This window comes from Hippopotamus amphibius, chromosome 1, assembly GCF_030028045.1.
Source record: "Hippopotamus amphibius kiboko isolate mHipAmp2 chromosome 1, mHipAmp2.hap2, whole genome shotgun sequence".
Lineage (NCBI taxonomy): Eukaryota > Metazoa > Chordata > Mammalia > Artiodactyla > Hippopotamidae > Hippopotamus > Hippopotamus amphibius.
Genome location: NC_080186.1, coordinates 12,852,157 through 12,875,243, shown reverse-complemented (window position 1 = coordinate 12,875,243; position 23,087 = coordinate 12,852,157). Strand labels below are relative to the sequence as shown.

General features: G+C 52.2%; 1 protein-coding gene across 1 annotated transcript in view; it reads right to left on the bottom strand.

Moving 5' to 3' along the window:
- Positions 1 to 7,620: 7,620 nt before the first annotated feature.
- The window catches only part of PADI3 (peptidyl arginine deiminase 3), a 29,397-nt gene continuing 13,930 nt past the window's right edge, over positions 7,621 to 23,087 (bottom strand). The window contains exons 5-16 of the mRNA XM_057744379.1: positions 22,696 to 22,813; positions 21,505 to 21,630; positions 19,702 to 19,880; positions 19,382 to 19,485; positions 19,168 to 19,279; positions 17,135 to 17,242; positions 15,500 to 15,651; positions 14,135 to 14,279; positions 13,937 to 14,039; positions 12,043 to 12,122; positions 9,617 to 9,742; positions 7,621 to 7,874 (exon numbers count right to left, since the gene is read on the bottom strand). Of these exons, the coding sequence (XP_057600362.1) occupies positions 7,641 to 7,874; positions 9,617 to 9,742; positions 12,043 to 12,122; positions 13,937 to 14,039; positions 14,135 to 14,279; positions 15,500 to 15,651; positions 17,135 to 17,242; positions 19,168 to 19,279; positions 19,382 to 19,485; positions 19,702 to 19,880; positions 21,505 to 21,630; positions 22,696 to 22,813 (1,587 nt within the window). The 3' untranslated portion in view covers positions 7,621 to 7,640. The remainder of the gene's footprint in view (positions 7,875 to 9,616; positions 9,743 to 12,042; positions 12,123 to 13,936; positions 14,040 to 14,134; positions 14,280 to 15,499; positions 15,652 to 17,134; positions 17,243 to 19,167; positions 19,280 to 19,381; positions 19,486 to 19,701; positions 19,881 to 21,504; positions 21,631 to 22,695; positions 22,814 to 23,087) is intronic.

The following is a 23,087-nucleotide window of genomic DNA, read 5'->3' as shown; positions in this document are numbered from 1 at the left end:
ATAGATACTGACATAGGTGGTAAAATTATAGAGAGGAGGAAAGTCATGATAAATACAAAATTCAAATTAGTGAGACCCCTGGGTGTGGGAGAAGGGTGGGAAGGGTCACCCACAGGACTGCGAAGGGGTTTGGAATGTTCTCTTTCTTAAGGAAATCAGTGCTGTATACACAGGTTTTCACTTCCTAATTATCCTTTTTTTTTAAAATAAATTTGTTTGTTTGTTTGTTTGTTTTATTGGCTGTGTTGGGTCTTTTTTGCTGTGCGCGGGCTTTCTTTAGTTGCAGTGAGTGGGGGCTACTCTTCGCTGTGGTGGGCGGGCTCCTCATTGCCGTGGTTTCTCTTGTTGTGGAGCATGGGCTCTAGGCACGTGGGCTTCAGTAGTTGCAGCACACGGGCTCAATAGCTGTGGCTCATGGGCTCTAAAGCGCAGGCTCAATGGTTGTGGCACACGGGCTTAGTTGCTCCGAGGCATGTGGGGTCTTCCTGGAGCAGGGATCAAACCCGTGTCCCCTGCATTGGCAGGCGGATTCTTAAGCACTGCGCCACCTAGGAAGCCCCTAATTATCCTTTAAATCATTCAGAAACACTGTAAAAACTTTTTCATACCCTTGGTCTACTTCATAAAAAAATCAATAAGTGATAAATTTGGAAACCTGGCAGGCTGACCCCACCTCTCCCCATTCCCACCTCCTGTTCACTAGCAAGTCTGCTGCTTCCTGTTTTTACACAAATAGAGAATTGAATGCGGTTGCTTCTCTGGCTGAACTAATGCTCAGCCCTCTGGCCTGTGTCTTTGCTCCCATTCCATTCCTTACCCCCAAATCTCATGCTAAGCTGTTCCCACCTAGAGCAATCTTTAAAAACAGACGTAGACCAAATCACATCACACCCTGCTTGGAGGGCTCCCCGCTGCCTCAGAGTGACAGCCAAGCTCATCACAGTGGCCTCCCAGACCCCAGAGATGGGGAACTGCCTTCTCCTCCACCATCACCCACGTCACTCTCCTGGTTCCCTACGCTTCCCACCCCTAGAGGCCTTTGCCGAGTTCTAGAACACGTCAGGCCAGTCCCCACTCAGGGCTTTGGCACTGTCTCCTCTCTCCACCTGGCTCTTTCCCATCCCTCCAACTCAGCCTGAGATGCCACCTCTACAGAAGAGCTCCCTGACCTCTTGTTGAAGGTCAGGGCTGTGGCTCCCAGTCCCACGCCCCGTTTATTTCCTTCCTGATCAGAGTGTCAGTTGGTGCCAGGTCACTGCACTGTCTGCTCCAGACACTAGACCATGGGCTCCATGGAAGATGGGGATCCCCTGTGGTCTCTATTGTGACAAGGGCCATCTTGTCCTTTACACTCACTCCAGAACTTCAACTTGGCCTTCCAAGGGTTGCTACGGTCTTTGGCCCAAACCACAGCTCTTTTTTTTTTTTTTCATTTTTATTTTTTTAAAAAATATTATATGCTAACTCACATATATGGAATCTAAAAATGGTACTGATGAACTCAGTGACAAGAACAAGGATGCAGATACAGAGAATGGACTGGAGAACTCGAGAATTTATCCAGAGAACTATTCAACTATTTCCGAGGCATCACAGCAACTATTCTCTCACATGGATGTGTGATAGGGAAAAAAATCTCCAAAACTGGGAAGCAGGAAAAGTGCATTAATAAATAATTTGAGAGTATAGGTTATGACAATAATAAAGATATTAATTCCTTATTGTTTGTAAAAAAAAAAAAACTTTTGCATATATACACACCAATGTAATTATAATAAATAAATCACAGGTATGGCCAAATCGCACCCTCCTTTTAGCAGTTTGTTTTGTTTTGTTGTTGTTTTGTTTTGTTTTCTTAAGTCCACTGTCTGTCTGCCCGGCTTCTTCCTGCCCCCTGCCACACCCATGCTAACATCTAGTGTGGACTGGTCCCTATTTTTCTCCATGATCGTCAATCAATACACACACACACGTACACATGGCGGGGGTGGCTTTGAGGTCACAGTGACCACACTGACATCATAACGCACAAACAATTTCGTGTCTTGTCTTTCTCACTCAATACCTCGTGGAAATTCCTCCAAGTCAACTGGGATGTTTCCTACTCGTTCTTGTCCAACGGCAGGATAATAGTCCAAGGTGCAGAATATACCAGATGTGTTCAAAGACACCCTCTTGATAAATGTTCACTTTGTATCCAGGTGTTTTTGCCACAATGAACAGGAAAGAGTTGGGGTTTTTAACCCAGGTGTGCATCAGAACCATCTGGGAAGCTTTACAACATACAGATGCCCAGGTCCAGGGATATGGCCTCCAGAGGCCTGGCTGGAGGGGGTTGGGAGCTCAGGAATCTGTGTTTTAATAACTCTTCTGGGAACGCTTGTGTGCACTCTGTTTAAGAACCTCTGGCCCAGCAAGAAAGTTTGAACACAGCAGGAACTGTCTGGTTGTTGGAGGAGCCACCACACCCTGAGTGGCTGCCACCAAAGGGAGACCATGGCCCCCTGAAACTTCTGATTCCAGGTGGGGGGAGGGGTACCAGGATGCGAAAGGGGCGGAGGCGCTTAGGAGGACAATATGGCAGGGGTCGCATACGCTCCCCCCTGGCTGCCCGGCAGAATCACCAGGCAGCTTTTTGCGACATCCCAAAGTCCAGACAGAATCTCTGAGCGGGAGGAGGACTCTACTAGGTTTTAAAAGGCTTCCAGGTGATTCTAATTTGAGAGCCACTGGAGTGTCTGGTTAAGAACCCCGGCTATGGAGGTCACCTGTCCAAGTTCAAACCTGTCTCCTCCACCTCATAGCTCTGTGACCCAGACAGATTCCTTCATTTCTCTGTGCCTCGGTTTCTTTGTCTATAAAGTGAGGCTAATAATTGCAACTACCTATTAGCCTGTCATGAAGAGCAAATAAGATGACCGTGTAAGGTGTCTGGCTCACGCCCAGCGCACCACCCACACCCACCATCATTCAGCTGTTGGAGATGTGGACGACATTGACCCTGCAGGAAATGACAGTTCCATTGATTCTGTCCAGTCTTCCAGAATTCCTTTCCCTGGAGCCCCAGCAATCCTGCCTGGCACATCCGCCCTCCGGGGCTGCCGGGGAAGGGGCAGGAGACCACAGGCTTGGGCAACCTCCTGCCAGGGCCCTGCAGTTACTTATTCCTAATTCTGAATAAAGCATGAGTGAGGCGGGCGCAGTGCCTTCTGAGCTGTAAATCCCTATGAGAAAGACAGGCTTTTGCTTCCTGTCTGGGCGGGAGCCTCCTCCTGGGTCAACCTCAGGCAGCGGAGCCCAGCAGGATATGACCTGAGAGCTGCCAGGACAACCTTCCCTTCCCTTCCCTTCCTTTCCTCCCAAATTTGACCCCTGGGTCTCAAAGTGTCAAATGCAGAAATTAGGAGTATATACACACAGCGGTCACTTGGGGAGGATCCGGGGGAGGTTATACAACAATAGTTATCATTTATCAAGCACTTAGTATGCGCCAGGCGCTGTGCTACTAAGCACCTCACTTAAACCTCATGTAAGCTCTCTGAGGCAGGCACAATTATCATGCCCATTTTACAGAGGAGGAAACTGAGACTCAGAGAGGTTAAGCGCACAGCTGAGAAGTGCCAGTTCAGCATCAAATCATCCGACTCCGAGGCACGTGGCCTTTCCACTGTGCCATATTGTTTTGTCCAGGGAGTGTGGTGTGCAGGCAGAGTGCCTGGGCATGCTCTCCCCTCCCCTGCCCACCTCTGAGTCAGACCCCAGGGAGCGGGAGCCAAGAGGGGCAACATGCTTCAAGGTGGGCTTGAAGGGCTACAGGAAAGAAGGGCTCCTCCTCATCTACTCCTTCCACCCTCCACCATCCTGGGCTTTTTGTCCTGCCTATGCTGCCAGTGCTCCCCTACCTCCGGGCCTTTGCATGGCAGTACCCAATGCCCAGAAGCTTGCTTCTCTGCTTACCCACAGCTGGGTGTCATCCTCCAGTCTCAGCTCAAACGTCACCTCCCTTGACAGGTGACAATTATCCTGCTGAAGCAGGTCCCCATCCCCTTTATTCCCCAGCCCTCACATCCTCCACTTCATAGCACTTGTAATTTTGGACTCCCTGGGTGGCACAGTGGTCAAGAATCCACCTGCCAATGCAGGGGACATGGGTTCGATCCCTGGGCTGGGAAGATCCCACATGCTGTGGAGCAAATAAGCCTGTGCACCACAACTACAGAGCCTGCACTCTAGAGCCCGCGAGCCACAACTATTGAGCCCACGCTCTGCAACTACTGAAGCCCATGCACCTAGAGCCCGTGCTCCTCAACAAGAGAAGCCACCGCAATGAGAAGCCTGCGCACCACAGTGAAGAGTAGCCCCTGCTCTCTGCAACTACAGATGGCCTGCAAGGAGCAATGAAGCCAATAAAACACAACCAATAAAAATAAATAAATAAATTTATTTAAAAAATTTTTTTTAGTTATTTGTGTTTCTTTTCTTAGAGATTTTTGCCTGGCAAACCGTAGACACTCCGTGAATATTTTTTGAATGAATGAGGAATTAATAGAGGGTGTTGAACAAGCTTTTGCTAGGGGATAATAACTGACCCGGTCTAGCAGGCTTCAGGCTCTCTTAGGACCTCCATCCTCACCTCCCCAGCGTCAAGGCTGACCTCTGTGTTGAAGGAGCCACAGTACGGTGGGAGGCAGGGAAAGGAGTCGCTCCACAAAAACTCAGGCCTCATCCTGGTCTCCCTGGGGGTTTCCAAGCCTGAGAGCCAATCGTGCAACACAGGCTGCTGTCTGGGAAGGCAGTGGCCAGTGGAGTGGACCCTTGCCCCCGGGCTTGATGAGACAGCTCCCGGTGCTTTTAGGAGCCACCCAGCCGGCACCCATGGGATCCCAGGTCTCAGCCCCAGTGTCATCAAGGCCCCAGGACTGAGTGCCAGCCCTGGAGGGAGAGTGGAGGGAGAGTTCATTGATGGCATCTTTCTCCTACTGACTCTGTGACACTTGTCAAGAGGCCAAGCTGCGTTTCAGAGGTGGCAGGTGTGGTTCAGATCGTGGAGGCCAGAAAGCCCAGTGTGGGTCTAGCTGACTGTGGTGGGCAGAATAATGGCCCTTCAAAATTGTCCACATCCTATCCCCCAGGACCTATGAATATGTTACCTTACGTGGCAAAGGGGAATCGAGGTAGTGGATGGAATTAAGGTTGTGAAACAGCTGACCGAGAGATGATGGAGGATCCTGCCTTATCCAGATGGGCCCAATGTGATCCCAAGGGTCCTAATAAGTGGAAGGGTGGGGTAGAAGAGTTGGAGAAATATTTGAAGACACTACACAGCTGGCTTTGAAAATGGAGGAAGGAACCATGAGCCAAGGAACGCAGGTGTGCTCTAGAAGCTGGGAAAATAAGAGAACAGATTCCCTCCTAGAGCCACCAGAGGAAATACAGCCTTTCAGACTTCTGACCTCCAGAACTATAAGACAATAAATTTGTGTTGTCTGAAGCCACTAAGTTTGTGCTGATTTGTTACAGCAGTAGAGGAAACACACGCACCACCTATAGCCTTTGCTGTGTGGACAGGTCGTCTTCCATGGCCCAAATAAGGATTTATTTTGCTTCCTCTGCATGGGGGTCAGGTCCCTAGGCTGCCCATTTGTCTCACCCACATCAGCCTGGACCACAGGAGGCAAACTTGAGGTGTGAGAAGTTTTCAGGACTTTCTTCTGGGTCCACCCAGGGGCCGCTGGCCAGTCTGAGAGCATCCAGTGGTGAGAAAAGCCTGCTCGGAAACTCATCCCAGTTCTTCCAAATTTAGGCATTTGCCTTCTAAAGGCATGTACCTCAACCCAAACCCTTTAAAAAAATATGATTTTCTCAGCAACCTCATTTATCCCAGCTTCCCTTGGAGGTGAGCTTATCCTGTCAAAATCTGGTCATGTGAGGGGCATCTGTTCCAGAGATTTAAGTAAACCGTGGCTGGAAGGGGATGTTGGGGGAGGTTGTGGTATCTTCTCTGACCCCCCAGAAGTAATCCGGCCCTAGGGCCAGCTTGAGTTTTTCTGGGTTTTGCATCTCTGGAGAGAACAGGAGTTGGAAGGAATGAGCAAAGAGAATGGTTTCCTGGGGCTCCAGAGCAAGCTCGCTGGGGCTTTTATGGGGTGTTCACGGCCTCCCCGCGGGCAGGAGGGAGGATGTCACTAAGCGCACACGGCAGGCCTCCCCCTGCTCCACACACACCAGCTTCCCCCATTGCCACACTCATGATGCAACCTTCTGGCCACAGCCCAGACCCCCGCCCTGCCAGGCTCACGTGGCCCTGGAAGCCTCACATTTGACCTCTGGGCTTGCATTCACGCATCCGTATCGTTGCAACTGTCCAGGGCGGCCCTAACTCATCCTGTGGCCAAGATGGAACAACCTCACAATCTTACCAAAATTTGGACTTCTCAGCCTCAAATCCCTGGGGGCCCCACTCAAGCAAATGCTTCAGCTGCAAGAAACTTCTCTGTTCTTGCAGTTGTGTTCTCAGCCCAAAGAAGGACCCAAATGAGACTCAAAGCATTTGTGTTTCTGTAGATTTATTAGCCAGTGATGGAAACACAGCTGGACCCACACAGAACACACATATAACTGATACACATCTGGAGAAAACCACCCAACCCCTCTTCCCACTCCCCTGCGCTCAGAGCAGTTCATCCCCAAGCTGTCCTGTTGTGAGCGGTCTCGGTGGGTCCGGCCCCACTAGGCCCCCTCTCCTGAGGCAGGGTAGGATATGGAAACATTGACCAGGGGTCAACAGAAAGCCTAGGACTGATTCTACCAGGGTGTCCTCTCCTACAGAGAGAGGCCCCAGGGCCACAGACGCACCCCATAAAGGACATTTTTCACCCTTGCATCCAGTCTTCCTAACCTCCAGGAATTCCCCAGACACTTTTATCTCCAAGAAATTCCTGGAGGTTTTAGAACCCAGCCAGATTTCCAAACGTCAGATGATGAGATATTTCTAAGGCTAACTAAAGGGTGACACCATTGCTTCATCATGTATCTCGAAGCATCTACTCTGTGAAAGCTCCTGGTGGGCGCTGGGTGGGGGAGAGTTCAACATCTGGCCGGGGGCTTGGGAGTTGCAATGCTGGTCCCACCTTGATCTAAAGGGACCTCTGCTCCTTCCCTGTGGGTCAAGCTATGGGCTGCATCTCTCCTGTCCTGTGACTTTAGAGCACTAGTTCCCCTGCAGAACGAGAGGCAATCAGACCAAAGCAGGATCGTGGGTCCTTCCTCCATCAGGACACACAGGCCAAGAGGGCAGAGGAGATGCATGTCTGTTTCTAGACCCCAAAGTGAATTAGGCCCCACACGGAGGATTTGGGAGTGGGAAGGGGGTTGTTTGGAGGAGTCCCCATGGGTCACATTGATCTGCATGAAAGGCCACAGGAAATGAGGTCCTTTTTCTTGGGAGGCCAAGGGGAATCAAGTCTGAGAACCAAATGGGTTGCAGGTGAGGCGTGAACGCTTCTAAGGTAAAGGCTTCCGAGAGGGTGTTCCATCTGGAACCTTGGGGTCTCAATGTTTATTGTTCAGGGGCCCATCTTAGTCTCCATCACCCAGGCCAACGTCCCACCCCAGGGGGAGAGGATGGTGGGGAGATGGGCTCAGGGCACCATGTTCCACCACTTGAAGGAGAAGGGCTGCCGGCGCACGTTGGTGCCGCAGTGCACCTCCCCGTGCAGCTTGTGGTATGGGGTGAAGTCGTCGATGAAGGTGCACCAGAGGCCCAGCGGCTCCAGCAGGGACCGCACCTTCTCCTCCAGGCAGCAGTGGCCGTTGATGATTGGCCCAAAGGGCTTGGGGATGCCCAGGTGCTTCCCCAGCACCAGCATGTTCACCTGCAATGAAGGGGGAGCCCAGGTCAAGGGTGGCACTTCTTCATTGGCTCCCACCCAAGCACCTTCACTGTACCCAGCAGGACCTGGGTTTATCTTTGAGGCAGCCTTGCAAATAGCTACTCGCCCCTTCAGGCAGTGGGAGAAGAACATGGGCTGGTAATAAATCTGGCCAGCTGGGCACATCCGCAGAGTTCGCGATGACAACTTATTTCTCTGGTGCCTGCCCTCCTTTAGTGGTGGATTGTGGCAGTGGCCATGGCTGTACTACAGAATCCCAAATTCCTAGGCTCTAGCCGATTGGACCAGGGTAGACATATGTCCCCAGCTGGACCAATCAGATTCTCTTCTCGGGTGTTTGAAGTTGATACGGTGGGAGAGTTGAGTCAATCTCTGCCTGTGTCTGTACTTATGAGCGGCCATATTAATATTCATCCCCAGGGACAGAGAAGCGAAGGAAGCCAAGTAATGGAGGAGGAGGAGGGAAGGAGCGGGATGAATGGTGTAGACACAGAGACAAGAGATGGTTTCAGGCCCTCCTGATTTCCAACCCACCCCCACCCCCCAACAGCTGCCCCTGGCTTTCCTGCGGTCCTTATACTAAATCTTCTGCTCTGGCCGAAGCCGGTTTGGGTAGTCCCCTGTTTCCTGCAAACACAAGATTCTGGACCACTGCACAATCTTCTGGGGGCACAGATATAATTACAAGGCCTCCTTAGAGATGCAGGAAGGAAAGGGAGTGATAAGAGGCTTTGCAAGTGGGGAAATCAAACAGGACAAAAAGCCAGAAAGGGGAAGGAAAAAAAGAGGGATGAAGTAATGGTGGTGTGGACAGGCTCCCTGCAAGCCTCTGATGATGGGCAAGTCTAGTTCCTCTGAGGGATGGAGGTGCAGAAGGTTTGGAGGGGTGGGGGAAGAAGAAGGAGGGAGCTGGGTGATTGACAGCAGTGCTGCTCAAAGTGTGGTCCTCAGAGAGCAGCATCAGCACCACCTGGGTTCTTGCTTGTTAAAAAGGCAGCAGTGTCTCAGGCCCCTGCTAGATCAGAACCCCTAGGGTGAGGCCCCAGTGGTCCAGGTGTTCCAGACGCAAGTTCACGTTTCAGAGGCACCAGAGGCAAAGCCCTCAGGGCTCAACCAAAGGCCAGTTCTTCCATGAAGCCCTCTTGGATCTCTAATTCTACCTCTTGGGCCGGAAGTGCTTTGTTCCATCTCTGAACTGCCACATCATTTTATTATACAAAGTAGATTGTTGGGACACGCCCTCAGAGAGGTGAAGAGAGTTTCTCCCAGATCAGATTTGACTGGCAGCTCCTTGGGAGCAGGGAGCAGCCTCAATCATCTCTGTATCTCATACAGGGTACCCAGAATACGTGGGAGATGGGTGAATAGCTGTTTACTGGGAGGAAGGGAGCAGAAGGTGCATCTGAGCTTCCAGTGGGTACCACGTGCTGTGCACACACAGCCTCATGCCATCTTTCCTTCACTCCACAAATACCAAGTGGGTCCCTGGGAGGAGAGAAAGGCCCTTCTCTGAGCAAGGGCTTGGCCAATGAGCATTTCGTAATGACCATGACTCAGCCAAGAAGAAGTCCTTCTGCTGGGACCATGGGACCTCCGATGCTCCCTGCCACCCCCACTGGCCACCACAATCCCAAACGTGGCAGCAACCAATCGTCTTGCCCACTGGAGACTGGAGGCTTGGAGCCTAATTTGATGAAACCTTAAGTCACAGGTGGTGGCCTCACCAAGTCAGGGAAGAAGGCCACCGCCTTTCTCTTCTCCATCTTGAAGAGCTGGGGGATGTCCACAATGTCCCGCTCGGTCAGGCCCAGCTCCCGCTTCAGCACCTCCCGGTTCCAATCGATGCAGCTCTGGGGGGAGGAGGAAGGAAGAATTAGGGAGACCTTGCCTGTGTTGGGGGCAACCCAGAGGTCATGTCTGGTTAAGGACGGGCAGGATGCCCAAGTGTCCATAGATCAACTCTCCACACAAACCTTCTCTTCATGCCCCTTCATCAAAATATACCTGCCCCGTGCCCCTCCCCTCACAGCCCTATCCCACTAGCAGGGCTCAAGCGACAGAGTTCCAGAGTGTTCCATCCTTGACCCTCTCCCTTCTCTAGATCCTTCACTCCTTAGGGGATCTCCTTCAGTCTTTTTTTTTTTTTTTTTTTTTGGCTGCATCGGGTCTTAGTTGTGGCACATGGGATCTTTCGTTGTGGCATGCGGGCTTCTCTCTAGTTGAGAAGTGCGGGCTCTAGAGCGCGTGGGCTTAGTTGCCCCACAGTAGGTGGGATTTTAGTTCCCCAACCAGGGATTGAACCCGTGTCCCCTGCATTGGAAGGCAGATTCTTAACCACTGGACCACCAGGGTAGTCCCTCTCCTTCAGCCTTATGGTTTAAAACACCAGACAACTCCTAAACTTCTATCTCCCAACCACTTTATAAGGTCCAACCTCTTTCCTGAGCTCAGATATGCAAGTATAACCAGCACTTTGCATCTTTACTTGGATGCCTGACGGGCCCAAAGACAAACTCTTCATTTCTACCTGCGTCCCTGCCGTGTCCTTCCGCTCTGTAAACGGAACCACTGTTCGGGCCAAAAGCCTTGCTGTCATTCTCGATGCCTCCTTTCCTATCACCCTACATCCATCATCAGCAAATCCTGCGGGCTCTACTTCCAAAATATACTCCCAGTCTGACTCCACCCCACCCCCACCCCCTCTCCCCCTCCCCCCCAGTGGAGAGGCATCCTCTCCCGCCTGGCTGCCGGCAGGGCTTCCTCTCTGGCCTCCTTGCTTCTGCTCTTGCTCCATGTGATGGCCGTGACAGTGCTCCTCGTAGCCCTCCAGCCACGGGAGTGGAAGGGACCGAGGGCCGGCTGCCCAGCTCCAGCTCTGAAGTCCTTCCTGTGCTGGCGCCCGAGGCCACACCTCCCACCACTACCAACAGCCAATGGCCGAGCACTGCAAGGATACTAAAGCAGACAGTTTCTGGGAGCCGGGACCCCTCTGATGGCTGATGGGCTTGCGGCATCGCGGAAGGTCTTGCTGAGCCTGACGTCCCCGTGTGGCAGTGCAGGATGCATGCACCCTTCCTTCCCTCTCCTTCCCTCAGGGCCGGCTCGCCCAGCCTCCTCCAGCTCCCTTCCTCTTCCCCTCCTGCAGGCAGTGTCCCTAATAAAATCCTTGCACGTTTAACTGCCATCTTGGCATCTGCTTCTCGGAGGGCCCTGTGCTGGATATTCTGTTTGCTCTTCTGGACCCACTGTTCCCCTTCTTCTCTGCTCTGTGCCCTGGGAGGCTGCCCCTTGGGAATCAGGGGTTCCCCTACCCACAGGCTTCCTGTTGGGTTCAGCCAATGGGGGCACTGGCAGAAGGTAGGGGGCTGGTAGGAGAGTGCAGTGGGGGGGGGGGTCTTTGCTCCCCCAGCCTGCTTCCTGCTGAGGGCTGGCTGTGAAGTCCCAGCTCCCGTCATGTAACCTCTTTCTGTAGTGACCCCTCCAGGGTCCAGTAACATCTTCCTTGCTTAATTCTTCCAGGCCTGGGGGTGGTGACAGCTCCCCTCTTTCTACCCTGGGGATAGGGAACAGGCCCTTGTTGATTTCCTCAAATCCTCCGTATGCCTTTGTAAATAGTCCCTTCATTAAACGTGTCTACAGTTATGCAGCTTGAAGTGCCATGTGTTTCCTGCTGGGACCTACTGTCATCACCCCCCACCCCTCGCCATAATAGAAGATATATTCTCAACACAGCAGCAGAGAGATCATTTCAAAGCATCAATCTGATCAGGCCCTCCTCTGCTTGAATCCTCCAGTGGCGTCCAGGCTCACTCAGAGTCACAGCCAAAGCCCTAGGGATGCCCTACAAGGCCTTGTGCGACTCCATCTCCCCTCACTCCACGTGGGCCTCCTGGCTCCTCCTTAAACAAACACCCCAGGCCCCTTTGTTGCACCTCGGGGCTATTGTCTGTGCTGTTCCCTCTGCCTGGAGTGCTTCCCCTCCTCACAAGCACCTGGCTTACCCTCTCATCTCTCTCAGGTCAAAGTCGGGGTTTAGAGGCCCTCTGTCTGGGCCTGTTCCAGCCTGAGCTTTCGTGAACCATGAACCTCAGACCTCTGTCCCTGTCCCCAGCCACGCCCACCCTCCACGCATAGCCCATGGCCCTTGTACCTGCACAAACTTATTGTAGCTGATGAGGTTTTCACTGGAGAGGACCTGGTTGATGGAGATAGTGCTGATCTGCTGATTGCCTGAGAAGGAGAGAGAGACATGAGGGCAGGGCAGGAACAACGCCAGCAGTGAGGGCCACCTGTTCTGGAAGCAGCCAGGCAGAGGCCAAGCTCAAAGGTACTGGTTTTGCTGAGTCAGCAGCTCTCTAGTCATTCCACCCAGCCGCTGTGTGAGTCTGGGTGTGTGAGGACAGCAGGGGCAGGTGGCTGTAGTGCCATGAACTTCAGACCCTCATCTGAGCACATCGGAAGTGGTGACACCTTTTATTGGAAATGTACAAACACTCCCCCCACCCCCTCCCCAGGGCATTGGGTAATGATTGCTCTTCTTTGGCTAGTGGTGGTGCAGGGAACTGGGTCACCCACCTGCCCACCAGTGCCAGCCCTGATGGACACCATTGGACCCTGCCCCTGACCTCCAAGAGGTGACTGCATGGCAAAGGGGCTCCCCGAGGCCCCGCTCTCATGCTGGCTTGATGGGGTGCCCGTGGAGATGGGCAGGACAGGGGAGGTCAGAGCCAATGTCTCACAGTCCTCACGGCTGCCATTTATGAAGCTCTGACCCTGTGCAGCCCTGAGTCCAGTGCTCTATACGCAGCACCTCATTTAGGCCTCATGGCAATCCCACAAGGTATACATTATCATCCCCACTTTACAGATGAGGAAACTGAGGCTCAGAGAGGTAAAAAGACTTGCCCCGGGTTTTGCAGCTGAGAAATGGGGGTGCTTCTGATTCAGACCCAAGCCCAGTGCTCATGAAGGGCTGAAGCCTTATCCAAGAGAAAGGAGAGGGCTTGCTGGGCCCTCCCGCCCTCGTATAGGCTCGACCTCCCCTACCACCTCAGTCAGTCAGACCCAGCTTCCACTGCATTCCTGCTGAGGCCTCTGGGCCAGCGACTTCCCCTCTCTGAGCATCATCTTCTTGGGTGTGAAGCAGAGTGACGGTAATCCTCACAGGCTCTCCTGAGGTCAAATGGGATAATATGTGTGGACCACACAGCCTGGGGGCTGGCACACGGTAGGTGACCACTGAGGTGTGCTGGGCCTCCATGGCCGCCGCCCTGGGTATCAGCTCTCCAGGGCCACATGGTGGCTACATGTGGCCTGACAGCTGTGAATTCCCTCAGGGTCCTGCTCAGCCTCTTTCTGGGCCTTGCTCACTGTAAACTGATACTTCCAAGAAAGATGAAGAGGGCTTTCCCCCTGCCTGGTACATGAGATTTGGATTTGAGGATTTTTCAGGTGTGATCTGAGCTCAGCGGAGTCTATTCATGGTCCCTGTGGGAGCGACGGGGTTGGGGGGAATTGTGTGTCTCCCACTTTACAGCTGGGGCTCTAGGGTGATGGTAGTGTGGGGTGGTAAGGGGACGTGGGAAGTTATACAGGGAAGCTTCTAAGTTCCGTGGAAGCTTTTCTCTCAAAGGGAGGTTTCATCCAGGGTGGGGCTGTCCATGAGCCCAGGCTCCAAGCCCGTAGTAGATGCTCCATGGACCAATCAGATTTCACTCACAAAACACAAATTATTAAGATTTTCAAGACAGTGAAGGGCAGATCCCAAGTGCAGAGGGTCCTGTACGACTGCGCTGGTCACGTGCCCACCAAGCTGGTCCTGTCTCCACTCTGTCCATGGCCACCCCTTGCCCATCATCCACCATGGGGCTCCCAGCCAGCTCTGCCCCAGCCATGGACAGTGGTGCCTGGTGGAGCAAAGGATCTCAAAGTTCGGGGGCCAGCCCTGCTTTAAAATGTGCCATTCCTCTCTCAAGCCACGACGTGTCTCGACTTAGGGGAGGGGGAGGGAAAGCTGTGATGAGGGACAGCGTGGAGGTACCCACCAACAACCCCTTGGAACAGGAGGGCCCTGCCGTGGCCCCACTTCTGCTTTTCCTGGAAGAGCTTGAAGCAGGCGCTAGGGCTGGCCAGGAGCATCCGGAAGCCCTGTGTGGAGAGAGCAGACTCAGTTGAGCTCCCCAGCCTCAGAATGGTTCCCTGAAGCCCATCCCCTGACCCACAGCTGTCCTCCAAGTCCTTACCTTGCTATCTGGGGCAGGGACAAAGCTCAGAAACTCATCCACGTGGCCTACGGCCAACCAGTCCACAAAGAGCTCCACAGGGGGCTGTACCTTCTGCGCGTGGAGGAAGTCCCGAACCACCTGTGTGACTCTGCGGCCCCTTGACCTGAGGCCCACGGGGTTAAAAAAAAGTTAACTAAAAAATATATGCAGAAAGGGAATGACAAGAGTGCAAGATTTCTGCAATGCAAAAAAATGCATTGCTCTTGTAATCAGGAAAGACACTAAATAAATTTGCATTTAAATTACATTGAAGGTGAGTTCTCTACGAGGCAGACACAGGACAGGTCAATCACATCAGGTCAGTGACCCACCCAGGTCTCACCATCCAGGCAAATCTTCAGAACCACCCTCAGACACCATCCTCACATTCTCCAAGTGATTGATTTCACCCCCATGTTCAATCCATGGCTGGGCAGTTCTTCCTAGAGTTTAATTTACATCTCTTTTGCTGCAGCCTCACGTTCCTGCACATCAGCAGGGAGAGAGGGTGATCCTGTCTCACAGCCCCAGCATTTTATGTTCATGAATTTAAACCCCATTCATCTCTTGCCTTCTGGAAAAGCATCTAATGGCATGGCCACAACTTTCTCTTTCTGTGAGATCATGCCTTTGAAGGCAAGAAGTCCCCTTCAAAGCTTCTTTTTTCACCTGTTATTTGATCATGAGTCTCTTCTAACTGCTTTGCTGAATTTGGTTGGCTCTGTCTTGGTCTATTCCATAGCAAATAACCATTTTCATGTAATTCCTTTTCTTTTCCATCAGTACCCCGTGACACATATTGAATAAGACATACTCAGTTACTTTCTCTCTTTGTGTCACTACTGTCTCAATTTTCATGTCCAATACCTCCCTTTTACTCTCAGGAAAAGATCTGATATTAGTCATTTACATCATAGTATGAACAAGCGTTGATTTAAATGCAATTTCTCCCAGGACTGTTGAGACTTAAAACTTTTTCTTCTGTAACTATTCATTGATATCAACAACTATTCATTTTCTGAATCAGAAGACCTAAGTCTAGTCATAACTTTGCATCCTGTGTGACCTTTCCCAGGTCACTCACCTCCTCTGGGCCCACTTATAAAATGAAAATGTTGGACTGAATGATATCTTAGGTCTCTGCTCCCTCCAGACTTCTCAAACTCCCTGAGGTAAGTGCGGACGGTGTCTGGAGAACAGTCCTCTGCTCCCACCACCACCACCTCCAGGACCACAATTTCATCACTGATTCTTTCTGGTTCTCTTCCAGGAGTGGAATGGCCCCTCCACCAGCCACCATCACCACCCCACCCTCAGTCTCCACCCCGGGAACACCTCTCTCACCCAGGCAGGTTGCCCCCAAAGAGAATCCTCCCCAGGGGGTACGCCTTCCCGTTGGCCACCACTGGGGGGCTGACCTCCAGGTTCCCAAAGGAGTCCAGGCCACTCACAGAGTTGTCTCGTGGTTCCCGAGTCACGTAGCCAAAATCTGGACCCTGGTAGGGAAAAACGAGTCAGGCTGGGGGTAGGGAGGCTCACCAGGAAGAGTTTGAACCAACTTGCTGGGCTCTGAGCTCCTTAAATATGGGGCCGGCGTGGCCACCCATTCTCCAGATGGAAAAACTGAATCAAAGATGGGGATCTGACCTAGCTATAATTTACGCACACTCAGATACTCACGCCTGCCGAGTTTGAGACAAACACAACTCTCTGGCCCTTTCGCCATATTAGAGCACGTTATCCCCCATGGTCACGGAGAGACAGCAGAGAGGGCCCTGGCTATTCTGACATTCCCCATTAGACACAGAGCCCAAGGCCACAGCCTCCCCCTTTACCCTCTGCACGGCCTTCCTGCCAAGTTCAGCCCCAGGGCAGGTATGTGGCTGCTCTAGAGTGGCCTGTTCTTGGGGACCAAGAGGCTGGTGATGGCTCTCTGAGCCTCAGTTTTTCAAATCTGGAAATGGGGAGACCTCTCCAGGGCCATGTCTTAGAAGGAATTTAGACAATATTGAGGGCCAGGGGAGAGCTCCCCCTAACTTTGTGACCCAGTGAGGTGCTGGAGAAGGCTTCCATTCTCTGTGGAACCAAGGGACTCTCCCCTCTTTCCTCAGGAGGGGTCCATTAAGACACTCTCTTTTTTAAAAATGTTATCGAAGGATAGTTGATTTACAATGTTGTGTTAATTTCTGCTGTACAGCAGAGTGACTCAGTTATACCTATATCCATTCTTTTCCATTATAGTTTATCACAGGATATTAAATATAATCCCCTGCTATACAATAGGACCTTGCTGTTTATCCATCCTATATATAATAGTTTGTATCGGCTAAGCCCAAACTCCCAGTCCTTCCCTCCCCCACCCCCATCCCCCTTGGCAACCACAAGTCTGTTCTCTGTGCCTGTGAGTCTGTTTCTGTTTCGTAGGTAAGTTCGTTTGAAGACACCCTCTTTATTTTATTACCAATAACAATACCAGCTCACTATATTGTATGCTTTCTCCGTGTAAGCATGGAGAAGCCTCACAAACACATGTGAGGACAGGACATGTCATTTTTACTGATGAGGAAACTGAGGCTCAGAGAGGAGAAATTACTCATGCAAGGTCACATAGCATGTGAATGGTAGAGCCAGGCTATTCTGATTCCAAAGCCTATGTTCTTAACAGCTGCACTGTCCTGCCTCCCCTCCCCATCTAGGGCTGCCAGATTTAGTGAAAAAAAGATAAAGGATGCCCAGTTCAATTTGAATTTCAGATAAACAACAAATATATTTTTAGTATAAGTATATCCCATGCAACGTATGGGATATACTTATACTAAAAAGTTACTTATCATTTAGGTGATTTTCAACTGTAACTGGGCATCTCCTGTATTTTACCTGGCAACTCTACTCCTGTCCCTAAAGAACACAGTTCCCACCCTGGCCCTCGGGGTAACATCCCTCGGCCCTCAGCACTAAGCTGCAGCCTGGACCACTTACCAGGATTCTTTTGTAAGGGAAGTCTTGCAGTTCTCCATTCCTGGGGGAGTCAAAGACCACCGGGAAGGTCTTATGTGGCGCCTGAATGTAGCCCAGCTCCATCTCGTCCTGCAAATATGAGGGATACCCAGCTGTGGACGGTCAACAGCCTCCCCCACTTGCCTGGCACTCAGCACCTTGGGGAATATTGCTCACAGGAGTTCTCTGCCTCAGGCTTGCTTTGCCCTTGGGGGCTGAGGGGAGCGGGGGCCATGATATCTGCTGGTTGGAGGAAGGGCTGGAGGCTCAGAGAGGGGGTCCACTTGCTTAGGGTCACACAGCAAGACAGGTCAGAAATGAACAAGAACATAGACTTGAGGGTGTCCCTGTGGTGGGTCAGGGCAGTGTGGATACAGAGAGGGGTTCAGGGTGGCCTGTGGTGGACAAAGAGGCTGCTGGGCGTCAGCCAGCACATCTGGCCTCCACACGTGGTCGTGAGGGATTGACGGCTGGACGGGGCCGAGGGAACCTGAGGAGGTACAGATCTGCCTCCTTTTCTTTTCTTTATTTTTTTAAATTTTTAAATTTTTCTGGCCACACCACTCAGCATGCGGGATCTCAGTTCCCCAACCAGGGATCAAACCTGCGCCTCCTGCAGTTGCAGCGCAGAGTCCTAACTGAACTGCCAGGGAATTCCCCTGCCTCCTTTTCAAACACGTAAACACACCCAGGTCCATTCTGAGCCCTCTGGTTCTGGAGGCAAAGATGACACATCACTGACGAACTATGTATCTGACAAGAAGCTCACTGTTGTGTGCACAGCCCTGCCCTAAGCTCTTTAGAAATATTAACTCCAGTAGTCCTCACAGCACACCTATGTGGAGGCACCATGATTACTCTGTATTACGAATGAAGAAAGTGAGGAACAGAGAGGTCTAGTTATTTGTCCAACGGCACACAGCTAGTCAGAGGCATAGCCAGGATCCAAGCCCAGCCTGCCTGGCTCTGGAGTCCTGCTCTGAACCACCTTAGTGGAGAAACCTCCAGCTGAAATGAAAGCTGCTTCGCTTGGCATTCAAGGTCTCCCACCTCAGCTCTTGCCCCTCACAGAAGCGTGGCCCCGGCCAAAGAGAACAGGTGATGTCCTTTCTCATGCCTCCCGCCTCTGGGCCTTTGCACATACCAGTCCCCTGCCAGGACCACCATCCATTGAGTCCCAGCACAACCCTTACCAGTTCTGTGGCCCTATAGGCATCTGCCCCACTGAGAGCTCCTTCTTTATTGCCAAGGCATTGTCGGGAAGATGAAATGATGCTATGTATGGCCTGCAGTGAGTGCTCGATAAATGACAAAAATCATTATCCATTCTCCAAATCCGGTGCAGCTCAGACGCCCCCTCCAGGCAGTCTTCACTGATCCCCCAGACAGAGGTGAGGCCACCCGCCTCCAAACCCCGCTGGCGCTTGATAGCACCTCTGCTACATCTTAGACTGTCAGAGTGGAGATTTTTGTTGCAATCATTCTCTACATCAGGGCTTCTCAGCCTTGCCACTCTCGACACCTAGGACTGATAATTTTTTGTCGTGGAGACTGACGTTTGCCTTGCAAGGTGTTTGGCAGCATCCTTGGTCTCTACCCACTAGAAGCCAGTAGCACCACCACCCTCAGTGTAACAAGCAAACATGCCTCCAGATACTGCCAAGCATCCCCTGGGGGCACAAAATCACCTTCCATAGCGAACCACTCACTGGTCCAGGCTTTTGAGGGCAGGGAGCATGTGTCCCGCACTAATGCCACCCCTCCTGGCCCAGCCCAGTGCCTATCCCAGATCCTAAGGTGAATAGATGTCAAATTCAGTGTCAGTGGGCTTGAGTCTCCAGAAGGTTCTAGAGAGAGGGGGTGAAGCTCTAGCTCTAGAATTAGAAAGAGCAGCGCCCTGGGGAGGATAAGCACAGCCACAGTCCTGGATATTCCCAGCAGCACCTGCGTTGGGATAGACCAGCCTCTCCCTCCAGGTCAGCGTCGGGTGAGGCGCTTCCTGGCAGCAGCAGTACCTGGATCCAGCGGTCATTGCGGTTCTCAGCCTCCGGGCAGATGGTCAGCTTGCAGCCGGCCCTCCTGGTCAGCTCCGCCACCGCGTCCACAAAACACGTGTTATTCTTCACACTGCGGACAAGCCCAGGGAGCGTGGCTCAGGATAGAGCCGGGCCTGAGGGTGGAGAGAGGGGCCACCAGGTTCAGAAGGACACCCAGCGAGCCTGGACTCACCGGCACACGTACACCTCCAGGGGCGGCAGGGTGCTAGGCGTCATAATCCAGGGCGCCACGCGGAACACCACGGTGTCGGTGAAGATGGGGGATTCGGAGAAATCCTGCAGGGGAAGGCCAGAGGGGGAGGAGACTGGCCTCGGGGTCCAAGCCTAGCTGGTTCAAGGACCACCACAGACTTGAGCAAGCCGCTTGCTCCTTAGTTTCTAGAGGGGCACCAGCGGGGTGGTTGGGAAGCCTGGGATCTCTCACGCCAGTGGTGCCCGTCTCTCCCGGGAATGGAAGGCTTTTCCCACCTTCTCTGTCCTGGCCACCTCTACCTCATTGGAGTCGTCCAGCAGGGTGACGTGGAAGGAGACGAGCCCCGAGAAGCCGGCGTCAGGGAAGGAGAGACCCTCCACGAAGAAGCGCTCCTCGTCCCCGTGGAAGCGGGGCACCTCGTACGACACCTTGTTCTGGCCCAGCACGTGCCTGTAAGCCTTGCACGAGTCCTCGGGACCTGGGAGGGGACAGAAGGGTGGCCCTGGCTCCCGAGACCCCAGGAGCAGGAGGGGCTGTGCAACCTCACCAACAAAATGTAAGCCAGACAATAACTCCCGCCTCTCCCCTGCCACTGGCAAAGGAGAGAAAGATGCTGAGTACCCAGCGTGGGCAGGGCTGGGGCGGGGTGGGGGAGGGCGTTCCTTTCTAAGATCAGTGCTCAGATCTTTTGGAGGGCAATGTGGTGGCATCTAACAAAGTCATGTTTCCCCCTAACCAGCAATTCCATGGCTAGGTATCTTTCCTACAAAATACATATACAAGGGTGTTCACTAGTTAATTATTTATTCATTGACTAAATATTTACTGAGCACCTACTATGCACTTAGGAGGCGTGATTCTGGATTCAGGACACGGCTGTGAGCAAGGTCCCTGCCCTCCAGGAACCTAGATTGTTGTAAAAATCAAACCACTGCAAACACTGTACTATCAGGGAACCAGGTAAGTTACAGCACCTCCGTGCTTTGGAATACGATGTAGCTGTGGAGGAAAGTGAAGCAAAGCTAAATAAATACTCAGGGAGATGTGTAGGATGTACAGCTCAATGAGAGAAACCATCTGGAAAGCAGAGTATGTACACACACACACACACCATGCACATTTAGTGCACATCGAAAAAAGTCAGGGGATTTCCCTGGTGGCGCAGAGGTTAAGAATCCGCCTGCCAATGCAGGGGACATGGGTTCTATCCCTGGTTCGGGAAGATCCCACATGCCGCAGAACAATCAAGCCTGTGCTTTAGAGCCCATGAGCCACAACAAGAGAAGCCACTGCAATGAGAAGCCTGCATACCACAACGAAAGAGTAGCCCCTGCTCGCCGCAACTAGAGAAAGCCGTGCGTAGCAATGAAGATCCAACATAGCCAATAAATAAGTAAAATTTTTAAAAAAGAAATTTAAAAAAAAAAAGGAGAAAGAAAAAAGTCGGGAAGAACACACACCAGAGTAACAGTGAACACATTTTAAGAGTCAGTTTTTGGAGTAGGGATAGAAAACTTTCATTTTTTACTTTACATATTCTATATTTTTTAAATGACCATGTTATTACTTGTATACATTTGTATTTTTAAAATGTATTTTATATCCTTGCTTGTATTTGTGATAATGACACTGTAGCTATGTAAAGCAATAGTTTGGGGCTTTTTTTGGTCGGGGCGGGGAGACGCAGAGTGAATTATTACAGAGGCAAATAGCCAGAGTGTCTGGTACTGGCTTTAAAATACTTCAGCAAGCAGAAAAGGATAGATCAAGTAAGAGAAGCAAAATACTGATCATTGTTGAATCTGAGTAGGTGGTATATGGGGGTTCATTACACCGTTCTCTCTACTTTTGTGGATGTTTGAAAGTTTTGATAATAACAATTTTAAAACGTGCTTAAAATATATTAAAAAAATTCCTTCATCCAGTAAAACCACCTTGGGCACAGCTGTGCCAGGGATGCTAGCCAACCGGTTCCAGAGCTCTTGCATCTGACTGTCCTTCCTCTGCCCCCAAGGCAGCCCAGGAGCCAGAGCAGAGCCTGCCCTCCAGCCCCAGGAGGGGAAACCGAGGCCCCATGGCAGAGCAGGATGGCATGAACTCACCACAGGCGTGGAAGACCCGTGCCCACTTGGCATCATGGCTGGAGATGTGGAGGACAAGTTTGTGGTTGTCGAAAAGTGCAGCGGGGCCTTGGGTCCGCAGGACCATGATGGACATGTCTTCCAGGTCTGGGAAGCCAAACACAGGGTGGCAACTCAGGGGGCCTCTGACATCTCAGCCCCTCCGACTCCTGACCACTGCCCTCCCCAGGGCAGAGGGTGCCAAGACCTGGGTTTCTGAGCCCCAGCTCTGCCCACCCTGTGGAAACACTGGGAGGAATCAGGAGGAAACTACAAAGACGGCCGTAGCATGTGATGTGGCGAGCTACTTCCGACCCTATCTGAGCCTCAGTTTCCTCATCTTCCCAGAATACCAGGAAGTGAAGAACAGCCAGCTCAGTGCCTGGTACATGACAGGTGTGCAGGAGAAGCATGTGGGTTAAGAAGGCCACTGGGCTGCACACAGATAAGGGTTCCGTCTCCGTCCCAGCATCTCTTGCTGCTGCTCTGGGGCAGATCCTCCTCCCCACCCCGCCTAGCCTCAACCTTCCCATCTCCAAAACAATTATGCCAATTTTCAGAGTAGCTGTGGGCATCTTGTGTGTGAAGCCCCTGGCCCACACCCAGGATGCTGCCAAAGCATCCTTCACAAGGCTGTGCATATGATCAGGGTCGACGTAATTGTGGGGTATCTCTGAAGCCCAGACCAGCGATGCTAGGGAGGAGGAGGCCAGATTTGGGGTTGGAATAAGAAGTCTTGGACCTGCCACAGGCTGGCTGAGTGACTTCGGGGGTCTCCTGATCTCTCAGCCTGAACCCTCATCTCTAACTCGGGGCGATGCTGCCCTCCTGCTTGGATGATTAAAGGAGAATTTGGGTAAAGAGTCTGGCACACGGCAGGTGCTCAAATAATGTTAGCATCCTCTGCTCCCCTGGAGGGAGAGAAAGGTGAGTCAGCTCGTTTCTGGAGCTCTGCCCCAGCATGTGAGTGTCCGCTGGCACCGGGGATGTTGGGGAGGGGCAGCTGCCAGCCTGAGGCAGGTTTTAAGGAACATCCAGGTGTGTCCAGGAGCTGAGACTCTGGCCCCGAGCTCCGCCTTCAGAGCAGCCCGTGTGGGTGCGAATCCCTGCAGGGTAGCTGAGCAGTGACCCTGGAAACCCAGGGACACAGGCTGCCCCAGCATCCCCCCCCACCTTGCAGGCAGCGCACATGCCGGTCACAGTTGTCCTGGTCATCGCAGTTCAGATCGTCCCTGTCGCAGTTCACCAGCAGGATGGCTCCGTACCCATCAGGTCCCCAGACCCACTGCTGCTGCCGGGGGCAAAGCATAGCTGGTGATGGGGGCTCAGACCAGACCTGTGCCTCCCTCCCCGGCAACCTCCTGGCCCACCTCCTGACATCATCTCTTCCTCTTCACCCTGCCTTGTGACAATCGGTCCAGTCCTGCTAAAGAAATGGCAATAGCTCCCTACTGCCCACACCGTCAAGTTTAAACGACACAGCTGTCTTTCATGGCTGTCTGTGTTACGTCTCTGGCCAACATTCTCTTTCCAGTAGGCAGCTTCCTGATTATAAGATCCATTCC